Source organism: Bison bison, unplaced genomic scaffold (assembly GCF_000754665.1).
Source record: "Bison bison bison isolate TAMUID 2011002044 unplaced genomic scaffold, Bison_UMD1.0 scf7180017864302, whole genome shotgun sequence".
In the NCBI taxonomy this organism is placed as follows: Eukaryota; Metazoa; Chordata; class Mammalia; order Artiodactyla; family Bovidae; genus Bison; species Bison bison.
In genome coordinates this window covers 7,047,059-7,059,183 of record NW_011494874.1, presented here as the reverse complement: position 1 = coordinate 7,059,183, position 12,125 = coordinate 7,047,059, and the positions used below count along the sequence as shown (strand labels likewise).

Here is a 12,125-nt window from a genome sequence, read left to right as displayed (position 1 = left end):
ACAAAAACCCACTAAAATGGTTAACAGAAGGCTTTGGATGAGACATGTGCTTAAGCCTCATTAGTTTCACTGTAAATCTCCCTCCGCCTATGACTTTGGGGACACTGACCTAGAACAGCACCGCTGCCCTAAATAAGGTTACTGTCTCATGGATATGGATTACCGAAGGCTTAGACAGCTGATTAGAATTACAAAGCAAACTGTGGCGTAAGATAATTACGGATGGAATACACAGATTAGGTAGGCATGGATATAGGCTTTGACAGACAGGATTTAGACGCGTGGCTATGAGTGGCGAGAATAATACTCTCTGCTCTTTATTGAGCATCTACTACAGACAAAGCACTGTCTCTAGGATATCTCATTTAATCCTGACAAAAACAAGATATTGAGACTCATAGGGGTTAAGTCATTTAGTTCACAAAGTTAGAGAGTGGAGGAGCCGGGATTTGATCGCGAGCTGTTTGCTTCCAGAGCCAGGCCCTAATATACTGAACCAAGCGGCTGTGTGACAAGCATGCAGGTGTGGACGAGAAGGTGCGAAAATGGAAGCACCACTTGGCCAAACGGGAATATTTTACATCCAACTCTTTTCAACACATTATTTAGTAAATCAAGCTACTGCGAACACGGGCGATATTTATTTCGGTTCCTAGGGCTTTGACGGATACAGCATCTGACCATAAGAACGGATTCAAGAGACTGTAGACCGCATTTCCCAGAGGCCCACTGGGGCCGAGCCAACACGATCTCGCTTTGCCAGTGAAAGACTCCATTTCCCAGCACGCAGTGCGAGGGCCGGCCCGCGGCTCCCGTCATTCCTCGGGGGCCGGCGGGAGGCACCGCCGGCTCCGCCCATCCCGCGCGTTCCCGCTCGCTCCGCCTCTCCCTCTCGCCTGAGCCAATGGGAAGGCCCCATACTGCAGGGTGTGACGGGGCTGGCGCCGCCGCGGAGTTGCGAGTCGGCGAAAGCGGCGGGAAGTTCGTACTGGGCAGAAGGCGACGGTCTGCGGCTTGGGGTAGGGCGGCCGCGCGCTAAGCGGTCCGAGGGCGCTGGCGCCGAACGGGGACTGTGGAGGGGGCGGTCGGGGAGCTGGGCTAGCGTGGGGCGGCCGGGCGGCCGTGCCCTCGGGCGGTGTCGAGGGCGGCGGTCGGCGCGGCGCCGGCGTCCTCTCCCGCCGGGGCTCCCTCAGGTCCCGCTGCGGCCCTGGGTTTCCTGCACCGGCCGGGGGGGGGTGCCCGAGGCTCAGCTTCCCGTTCTGGACGGCACGTAGGCCGGTCAGACTCGCGCCGTGTCTGGGAGATGGCCCTTGTAAGGCCAGCCTGGACCGCCGGGGTCTTTCCTCCCTCTCGGAGGTCATACTCTGCAGGGGAATCGGAGTAGAAGCAAATAGTACCATTTGCAGATGCCGAAAAGCTCCCTAGTAATAGGATAGGCGACGGTGGGCCGGAGTGGTAGGGGTGACGGAGAGCATCTCAGGAGGTGACGTTGGTCCTGAGACCTGAGATGGGCGAAGGAGCCTTCTCCCCAGAGGGTAGCGTTCCAGGCGTTTCTAACCAGTCGGTGTCGGGCTGAGGCCGGGTAAGAGCTTGCTTGCACTTGACCGCAAGGTTCAAGGCTGTGAAGCTCTGTAGGAGAGTTTTACAAGGGATTTTAGCATCCTTCTGACGGTTTTTTGTTGCCCCTCCGTAGCTACGGGTTGGCACCCTTTGCTGATGTAGCCATGTTCAAGGACAGCAAGTAGTTTTTCCTTTTTCGAATAATTTTTGGCTCCGGTGTCAAAACTCATAGGTCATTTATTTAAATTAGACAAAAAGCATCAGAGTCTCTGGGTTGAGAGAGAGAGGGAGGAAGGGGACGCAGACACGACGTTCCTGTTGAGGCCACCCATTTTTCACTCCCCCCCACCCCCGCCTTTTTTGTTTTTTTTTTTTTTTGCTTGTTGTTGACTCTTCCTCTCCCTTCGCAATCTCCTTTTCTTGGAACAACCTGGAAATAACCAGTTTTGCTGTTGGGAGGGTGGTGCGTTTAAGGAACTGTTGAAGAGCCTCATTAATTACTGTTTTTTCATTTCTTTCTATTTTAACTGCAGTTACCCATCTGTGGAGTCTGAACTTTGCAAGAGTTAAAAATAAATAGGGCAGCATTTATTTTGAAGAGTTCAGAATAAAGGCACCTTACTTTTCTTGACATGTGGAGTGTGATACTTTTGGGGAAGAATTTAATCTCCAGTTTTAAAGAAGTCTCAGAGGGCAGCAGGGGTTCTTTTATGTTGTTGTTTAGTCCCTCAGTTGTATCCAACTCTTTGTGAGCCCATGGACTGTAGCCCACCAGGCTCCTTCTGTCCGTGGGATTTCCCAGGGAGAATACTGGAGTGGGTTGGGTTGCCATTTTCTCCTCCAAGATAAGATGATGTTCATCAGCTGTCTGTAGAAGGGAATTCAGTAGTCGCTTAACACAAACTTCTCTGCTGAAGCTGCTACAGGTGCTGTGTCATGTCAACATTGTTCATCAGATTCTGGGATAATAGTAACCCAGCTTGAATCTAGTGACGGTAAACTTGTGTTAAGAGTTCAGTTCAGTCGCTCAGTCGTGTCCGACTCTTTGTGACCCCATGAATCGAAGCACGCCAGGCCTCCCTGTCCATCACCAACTCCCGGAGTTCACTCACACTCCTGTCCATCGAGTCAGTGATGCCATCCAGCCATCTCATCCTCTGTCATCCCCTTCTCCTCTTGCCCCCAATCCCTCCCAGCATCAGAGTCTTTTCCAGTGAGTCAGCTCTTCGCATGAGGTGGCCAAAGTACTGGAGTTTCAGCTTTAGCATCATTCCTTCCACAGAAATCCCAGGGCTGATCTCCTTGAGAATGGACTGGTTGTGTTAAGCATTACTGTCCATTTATTATACTAGTATCTAATGCAAAAGGGCTTCCAGGTGGGTAGAGAATCCTCCTGCCAAGTAGGCACAGATTTGATCCCAGGGTCGGGAACATCCCCTGAAGAAGGAAATGACAACCCACTCCAGTGTGCTTGCCTGGGAAATCCCGTAGACAGAGGAGCCTGGCGGGCTACAGTCCACGGGGTCACAGAGTCAGACGCGACTTAGCGACTAAACAGCAACAACAGTCTAGTGCAAATACCAGATTTAGAGTGTAATGGCTTACGTTAAGCACAGCAAGAATTGTGGGAGGATATTTGTTAAATGAGAAAATGAAGGAATGTAACATTTGTAGAACCTGGCATATAATAAGTTAGTAAGTGCCCAGGAGATGGTTATGTGGAAACTTTATGTTAAGTTTTATTCCAGGGTGCAAGTTGTATATTTTAAAATTAATAGTAGTGCATTGAAAATGTTGACAGACCCTAAAATTAAATTTCTTAATTAGGCCAGGCTTTTTCTTTTTCTTTTTTTTTTTTTTGAGAACTAATGTGAAATAATAATAAATAATGTAAGTGAGGGTCCCAGATGTCTTGGGAAGAAAAATACGATTTTTATTTTGACAACTATATACATATTTTTCCTTAAAGCCATCCCTAATAAGATATGATGTGCTATGAATAGAATTTTGGTTTAAAAAATAAAACTTTGAAAGTATTTTTATTTGGTAAATAAAACTTACTGGAAATGAGGCAAAGCTTGAAAATTTACCTTATATCAAAATGAAGGATGATTCCTGGATTTATGCAAATGTTAGTGTCTTCATAGATCAGACATTGAACCTAATGGAAATTAAGTGCTGCCTCTGTGTGTGTGACTGAGGCTCTCATGGAAATTGTTCTTCGTAATGGATGGGTTACCGAATAGGCCTGGAGAATATTTTTCAGACTGGTAGTACATTTTGCACGTTTGCCGAGTTTATTTTTCAGAGTGAGCAGAGATGGACTTGTTTATTCACCAGACGTCCTGTGCCTGCTCTATGTCAGGAGCTGTGCCGGGGGCAGAATCTGTTCTTGCGATTGGAGGGTCTTGTCAAAGCAACTTTTCTTTTAAGCTAATAGAGGTCATTGTTTTGAACTTTGGTTATCTAGCACCCAGCACACGGGAAGTCAAGTGTGTATGGCACATTCGAAAAACTATACTGTTCGTGGTAAAATGTAGAAAACAGGAAATTTTTAATCAAGGTGTAAGGATTATACGGAAAAGTGATGGAGTCTGCTACAGCGTTAGCTGGGTGGTGTGACCTAGATGTGCTCACACTCTGTGATACATTTGGACCTTTTGACCCAGATTCCTGTGAACATGTTCTTACTTGCCTTTACAAAGATGTGAAGATTCATGTTGATGCATGGCGAAAACCACCACAGTATTGTAATTAGCCTCCAATGAAAATAAATTAATTAAAAAAAAAAAGATGTAAAGAAGGGCATGCCCTTTAATATCTTGCCCCCTTAGCTTCTGAGTGATATTTAAGTACCTAACATTCCACGGTTGTTGTTTTGAACTAATTTCTTGCAGTGCTCCATCTCTCCCAATGTCATCTTAAATCTTTGAACTCAAACTCAAGCACATTCTACTCTTCTTTTCTGGATGACATGTGGACAACACTTGAAGAAAGAAAAGCTCTCTAGAGTGTGGATAGGTATGAAATCTGCCCTTCCCCTGTAATTGGAGTTTGATTTTTAATATTCACTGATAAATACTAATGACAGGAAACTACTTCTAGTAACATTCATTGGTAAATTTATCAAGAATTTTATTAGCCACAGTGTCTTTGTCAGCTTGGTTTGAATTGTATTGTTTGTTTAGTCTTCATGGAGGTACATGGATTTCCATGATTCTTTGCAGTTAGTCCTGTCTCTCCATGGGTCTTTGACCCAAGAGAAAGGAACCATCTCCGATTTGAAAATGAGATGCTGTCCGCACTGCCAATGTTTAGGGTGAATATTAAACCTACACATAGACTGAAGTGTTGATCAGGAAGCTGTATGTATTAAATGGGAAGATACACTAGATGGAAGTCATGTAATTAAGTTGCAGGGTTGTTAATTTGAGATTTGGGAATGTTCTGGACACAGTTGTCTTAACAGAGCTTAGTACCCAGTCTGAATGAGAACTGGAAAGCCAGTGGGCAAAGGGCAGCACCATCTTTTACTTTTCATGGCTTTATAGTTTCCTTCTGTGCATTTATTTCTCTTTGCAGACTGCCGGTCTTGCTGCTGTTCACGTTTGGGGCAGATAGTCTTAGTGCTAGCTCCTTGTTTCAGGAATCCCAGAGAGGCTCCATTATCTCTGTCAGTTAGATCCAAAATTTTTTAAAAAGTCATGAAGTTAGAAATCCTAGAGCTAAGATAACTACAGCTTTATTTCAGATTAATTGCTTTCCTCAAATTGTCTTACGAAGTATTAATAACAGCCGAACAAATGCCATTGTGTGATAATGCTGTGTATAAATGCATTGTGATCACATGGCGTGTTAGAAAGTGCCATTAAGCCTTCAGTCTTCATAGACTGTCAGGAACAAACTTTTGCTGTTTCTGCTGGAATTGTTGCTTTTGTTCCACTTGTTATTGAAATTTACTATTTAACATGGTAGCAGAGCTATCACCATACAGATTATATCTAATTATGCATTCTTTTTTAGAGGTAGTAAGGAAAAAGTCTTTTTTGGGAATCAGGGAAAAAGTTCTAGAAATGCATTAAAAAAAAACCCAAGGCCAGGTTATAACATTTAAGAGGCTTGCTTACTGGTTTTATATGGCACCCCACTCCAGTACTCTTGCTTGGAAAATCCCATGGATGGAGGAGCCTGGTGGGCTGCAGTCCATGGGGTTGCTAACAGTCGGACAGGACTGAGCAACTTCACTTTCACTTTTCACTTTCATGCATTGGAGAAGGAAATGGCAGCCCACTCCAGTGGTCTTGCCTGGAGAATCCCAGGGACGGGGGAGCCTGGTGGGCTGCCGTCTTTGGGGTCCCACAGAGTCGGACATGACTGAAGTGACTTAGCATAGCATAGAAAATATTGTAGAAATTGTGACTTTCAAATGCATTACTTCACATGTTGCAGCCCATGTGAAATGGTGCAGCCACTCTGGGATTTAGTTTGACAGTTTCTTAAAAAGTTGAACATACACCACGCACATGATCCAGCAGTTACACCCCTGGGCATTTATCCTCAGAAAATAAAAGCTTATGTTCACATGAAGACCTGTATGTAAATGTTCTAGTGGCTTCGTTTATAAAAGCCAAAACTCAGAGACAGCCGATGCATCCTTCAGTGGGTAAATGGTCAAATAAAATGAGGTTTAGCCATATAATGGAACACGAAAAGGAGCAAACGAAACAAAATCATAACAAAAAGGAGCAAACTACTGACACGAGCAACAGTTTGGATGGAGTTTAGGGGCACAGTACTGAGTGAAAAGGTTGTGTGATTAACATTCCTTTGTATAACGTTCCCGAAACCATATAGTTACAGTAGTGGAGAAGAGCTCAGTTTTGCCACAGTGAGGGTTGGGAGTATGATGTTACTATAGCGGGGTATCCTGAGGAAGTTTCTTTGGGGGTGATTGAACAGTTCTGTGGCTTGGTTATTGTGATGGTTTTAATTATCTTTACATACGATGAAATGTCACAAGGTGTATACACACACACACACACACACACACACACACACACACACACGGTAAAAACTGAAGTTTGAATAAGTACTTTTGTTACTAACACTGTATCAGTGAGTTTCCTAATTTTGATCACTATTATGCTCCATGATGTTGGGTTGTAGGAGTAAGTATAGACTTTATTCACTAAGAAACTGCAAGCTTTCCCAGAGCTGTACCATCTTACAGTCCTGTCATCACTATATGAGTGATCAATTTCTCCACATTTTTACCAGCATTTGGTGTTAGCAGTATTTTTTATGTTAGCCATTTTAATAGGTGTGTATTGGTACTTCAGAATGGCTTTAATTTGCATTTTCCTAATGGCTAATGATGTTCAACATCTTTCCATATGCTTGTCCTTTGAAGTGGTTCAGAACAAGCCTCCACAAAATGTATCATTATGGCAAGTGGATTACTTTAAGCCAAAGAGAGTGAAGACCCATAAGATTCCGGAGCTTTTTACTGCCCCCTCAACTGACAGATTTGGAGAAGGAAATGGCACCCCACTCCAGTATTCATGCCTAGAAAATCCCATGGACGGAGGAGCCTGTAGGCTACAGTCCATGGGGTCACAAAGAGTCGGGCACGACTGAGCGACTTCACTTCACTTCAACTGACAAGTTAGTTTAGATAAGGAGCCTGGTTCAGAGAGAGCTGTTACCAGAGATAACTTTTAACTGAAAGGCCTAACTGTGTGGCATCTAATAACAAACATCTGATCACATGTCTGAGTTACCTTCCTCCTCTTTGAAGTCCCCGCCCCCTGTCCCCTTCCTCTGCTCAGGATGGCAAATAAGCCTCCACGGCCTGCCCTGCCCTTGGGGCCCATATTTTTGTGGAGGTACAATTAAATTTGTTTTTCTCCTGTTAATTTGTCTTAGGCCAGTTTAATTGATGCAGTAGCAAAAGAACCTAGAATGGTAGAGGAAATATTTTTTCTTTCCCACATAGTCATATCTTACTTTGTTCAAATCATTTTCCCGTTTTCTAATTTGCTTCTTACTGTTGAATTTAGAGCATTCTTTATATATTCTGAATACAAGTCCTTTGCCAGATACGTGATTTGTAAATGTATTCTCTCAGTCTGTGGCTTGTCTTTTCATTCTCTTACAGTGTCTTCTGCAGCACAGAAGGTTTTAATTTTCATGAAGTCCAACTTACCAACGTATGGATCGTTTTTGGTGTCATGCATGTCTCAGAACTCTACCGAACCATAGGTCAGGTAGATGTTCCAAGTTTTCTTCGAAGTGCTTAACAATTTTATGTCTTACGTTTAGATCAGTGAATCCATTTCGGGTTAATTTGTGCACGGAGTATGACTTTTAGGTCTTTTTCTTTTCTTTTCCTTTTGTGTATGGGTGTCTGCTTGTTCCAGAACCATTTGTTGAGAAGACTATGCTTTCTCCATTGAGTCTTTTTTTTTTTTTTTTAAATCTTTATCAAAAATCAGTTGGCTGTAAACTGCAAACAAAATGAATAATCAATTAAGTATGGAAATTAATACAGATGTCTGAAGGTATAAAGGCTCATGGCTTGAGTCTTGAAAAAAATATGTATAGATTTGAGAGGAAGTGGGAAAACATTTTAGAGAATAGCATGAGCAAATTTAGGTCCTAGAGAAAATAAGAACTGGCTGTTTTGGGGTGTCATGGAAGTGAAGGAGAGGGAGTGACATTGGGGGAGGATAATTCATTCATGTGTCTAGGAAACTGCTGGCCAGTTTTTAATCAGTTTATTGACTGCTAGAAGGTACTGTAGGTTCTGGAGCAGGAAGAAGGATATGGTAGAAATAGTCTTCGAGAGACTTTTTTTAGGGGTATGTATGGCAGTGATGGGGCTTCCCAGGTGGTGCTAGTGGTAAAGAACCTGCCTGCCAGTGCAGGAGACATAAGAGACGCGGGTTCAATTCCTGGGTTGGGAAGATCCCCTGGAGGAGGGCATGGCAACCCACTTCAGTATTCTTGCCTGCAGAATCCCATGGACAGAGGAGCCTGGCGGGCTACAGTCCATGGTGTCACAAAGAGTTGGACATGACTGAGTTACTAAGCAAGCACTCAGATGGCAGTGCTAGGTTAGTAGGAAGAAGAGGATACAGCCATGACCCTGACAGTGTTGTTACTTTATAACTAAGTCCTTTGTATTTCTTAGAAGGGTTTTGGTAGATTTTAGACTTTGGCCACTTTTTCAGACTTTTCTCCCTAGTGATGGCTCCTGAGAACTCTGCTGGACCTTCTAACTCCTTCACATCAACGCTTCCTTTAGTAAGTTGTGTGTGTTGGCTCATTGTTGACTTTGGTGACAGTTCTTATCAGGCCTAAAAGGAGTCCAAGAGATGAGCAACTGAAATGATGAAAACATAAAAGAGTTGATTAATTGGTCCAATGAGAAAAAGTTAATGGAATCTCTTTTATTTATCACGGCTAAGAGCAGACTCAGGGGTTATTTAATCAGAACGTCCTGATGCTTGTATTTGAAGAACTACACCGAGAGTGGTGATGACCAGCTGTTCTTCAGAGTCACCGAGGACTGAGCAAGGACAGACAGCTCAGATGGCAAGATGAGGGTTTTAGTCTGAGGAAGGACTTTCCAGGCAGTGAGAACATTAGATGCTTCCTGCCAGTAATGGAAGGGTCTTTAGAGAGGGAATAGGAAGCCTAGATGTAGTCTAGGAACATTTTTCTTATAGTTGGGGATGTGACGGGTGACAGCCCCCGAGTCCTAATTTATTAATTTGTGACCAGAAATACTCAGTTTCTGTTTTCTTAACAACCACTTCCTGTTCTTGATTTCTTTCCCTGAACAAATTATATTTCTTTTTCTGTTCACCTTTGGGAATCTCGTTTGGTTTCTGCCTTCTCTTGTGCGTTTTAAAAGATTATCTTAGATGTAGATTAGACTTCTGTCATTTAAAAAAAATAGCTTCTCAACAAATAGAACTTTTGTAACATCAAACTGCTAAATATCCATGCATTTCTACTTTTTAATTTAGAACATGGAAAAGCGTATCATCCCATTTTTATAAAACATCAGTGATGACTTGTTGAGCAAAGGATTTTACTGCATAAGAGATTACCGTGACATGTATTAATGAAAGATTGGCAGTGTGAGAAGCTTTCCTGCGATCACTTATTTGCCTTCAGAGCAGTTTTTCTCTTTGATTTAATTTTCTTGGACTGATTCTTTTCTACAAGTCTAGATCTTTTTCCCACTGAAATGTTTAGATTGACCAAGACTTTCACTCATGATCGCAACCCTTCAGTATTAAAACGGAATTTTTTTTTTCTGCGGAAGAGCAAGCTCTTACAGTGCTATGCAAGCTGCCCATTTAAAACTATCATTGCTTGGCACCTATGCCCTAGTGACAGTTTGACCAACATGTGAGCAGGCACACTGCCATCCTGACAGATGGGCGTGGGTAGAGGCAGCCAAGAAACCATGTATCTGCATCTAGTGTATTTGTTAAGGGCAGGATTCCCAGTCGGGGATGTTCAAACGTCTGTCCATCCTGAGCGTTCACGCCTATGGATAAAGGGATGTCATCATTAATCTCAGCCTCTGACTGAGATTCCATGGGTATGTAAGAGCTTCTTGGCACTTACAGAAGTAGGCAATTGGGGACAATCAGGATAATTGTCCTCTCCTTCATCCCAGGACTACTTCAAATAATCCTTTTCTTTTTTTCCTAGCCAACTTGGTTTACAGTGAGTACAAAACTGTTCAGACATGGTCCCAATACTTCTAGAATATATACTGTTGCATTTTTTTTCTCGTGTAAAGAAGCTCTGAAGCCATAGGTATTTATGGTTTGGACAGTGATGTACATAATTGATTGGAGTCAGGTAGACCGGAGTTCACAGACTGATGGCTGTGTGACATCAGGGTAAGCTAATTTTACCATCACATCAAGATGAAATAATAGCTGTTACATAGGGTGGTTGTGAGAATGGCCTGTGAAACATGTACAGTGAATTGCTTGGTGTAATGACTGGTCCCCTGTATGTGTTCAATAAGCGTGTATCATCATCATCATTGCTGTAATATACCTGAGGGCATTTTTCTCTGGAGAGTTACTGAAACAGGGAAATCTTTTTTCCACTCATTTCCTATTAATACCATTCTTGAAAGTCATGTATTGGATATCATCACATTGTTTAGTCTATGATGGAATGCCTCCAACAACAGGGAGCTCACTACCTTTAGAAAAGGGTTATTCAGTCATGGAACTGGTGACATTTTAGATGAGTTGTCCTTTGCTGTGTTGGGGGGTTCTCTGAATTGTTGGGTGTTCATCATCCCCGGCCGGGGGGCACAGAATTGTCCCTGTTTGAGAACCACTGCTCTCTGCTGTTCTTAATGAAGTATTGAGAACCACTGCTCTCTGCTGTTCTTAATGAAGTATTGACTGTTAGTAAGTACTTTCTTAGGTTGAGTGGAAGTCTTTGTTTTTCCTACTCAGTTCTGTCTTTTGGAGACATGTAGGACAAGCTCAATTCCTGTTTCGTATTATGGTCTTTCAAATACTTGAAAATGGTCATCAAGTCTTCTCAGTCTTTTTGAGTTGAACCATCATCTAGTTCATTAACTGTTTCTTACAAGTCTTGATTTCATGTCATTTCACCACATTAGTGACTTTCCTTTGATTTAATTTATTTTTATTTTTTTAAATGGTAGTGCTTAAAATTGAATGCAGTACTCCATGCAGGGCTTGATAAATTAAAAAAAAAAATTGAGTTGCATCCCTTACTTTAGATACAACACTTTTGTATTAGGATAGGAAAGATTACCTTTCATCATCTACATGCTTTCAGCTGTATCCTTTATTATCAGCTGTATCCTCTTAATGACCACATGATATGTTGAACCTAGAGTTGAGTAAAACCCTTAGATGTATTTAAGCCATGTCTTCTTTAGCCTGTTTTTATGCATTAGTTTTGGTGTTTAAGCATGATAACTTCTGCTTATCCTGTTAATTTTTTGTTTTTTTAATTTAGCTAACTGCAATCCAAATTCTTGGTCAACTCTGAAGTTTTAGCGTAAAAGAGCAAGTAGGTGCTAATGACGCTGTCAGCTGAGAGTGAAAATATGGGGGAGAGGTGTGTGTTTGTGTGCGTGCGTGTGTCCATGTGCATGTGTCTGAAAGGGGAACTGGAGGTGGAAACCTGGGAATCCTGATGTTAAGAGGCAGCTGGACACAAAGGAGGCGACAGACCAGGAAGGGGTGGGCCAAAAAAAGTAGGGTGAAAATGAGTTTATCTTGGAAGCTGGAGAGACTGTGTGTTAAATACTGGGGTAGATCCTTGAATACCAAATGAACAGGACATCGTCCCTGCTTTCTGCTCCTGTCTTTATTTGCCCCATGGTTTAACTGTTCAGTTAATGGTATTACCTAGTCAGTTATGCCTGAACACCTAGAGTTACTCTTTATTTTACCTTCATACACTCCCTGGTGGCTTAGACGGTAAAGAATCTGCCTTCAGTGTGGGAGACCTGGGTTCGATCCCTGGGTTGGGATCCCTTGGAG

General features: G+C 42.8%; 1 protein-coding gene across 10 annotated transcripts in view; it reads left to right on the top strand.

Annotated features, from left to right (window-relative positions):
- The first annotated feature begins 940 nt into the window (after positions 1 to 940).
- Positions 941 to 12,125, top strand: part of VRK1 (vaccinia related kinase 1) — an 81,145-nt gene continuing 69,960 nt past the window's right edge. Inside the window, exons 1-3 of one of the 10 annotated variants that reach the window (XM_010851377.1) lie at positions 963 to 1,019; positions 4,458 to 4,581; positions 7,718 to 7,826. In XM_010851377.1, the coding sequence (XP_010849679.1) occupies positions 7,772 to 7,826 (55 nt within the window). In that variant the 5' untranslated portion in view covers positions 963 to 1,019; positions 4,458 to 4,581; positions 7,718 to 7,771. Of the gene's footprint in view, positions 1,020 to 4,457; positions 4,582 to 7,717; positions 7,827 to 12,125 lie in introns of those variants that run through there. The other 9 variants (XM_010851378.1, XM_010851374.1, XM_010851376.1 and 6 more) reach the window with 9 other exon arrangements.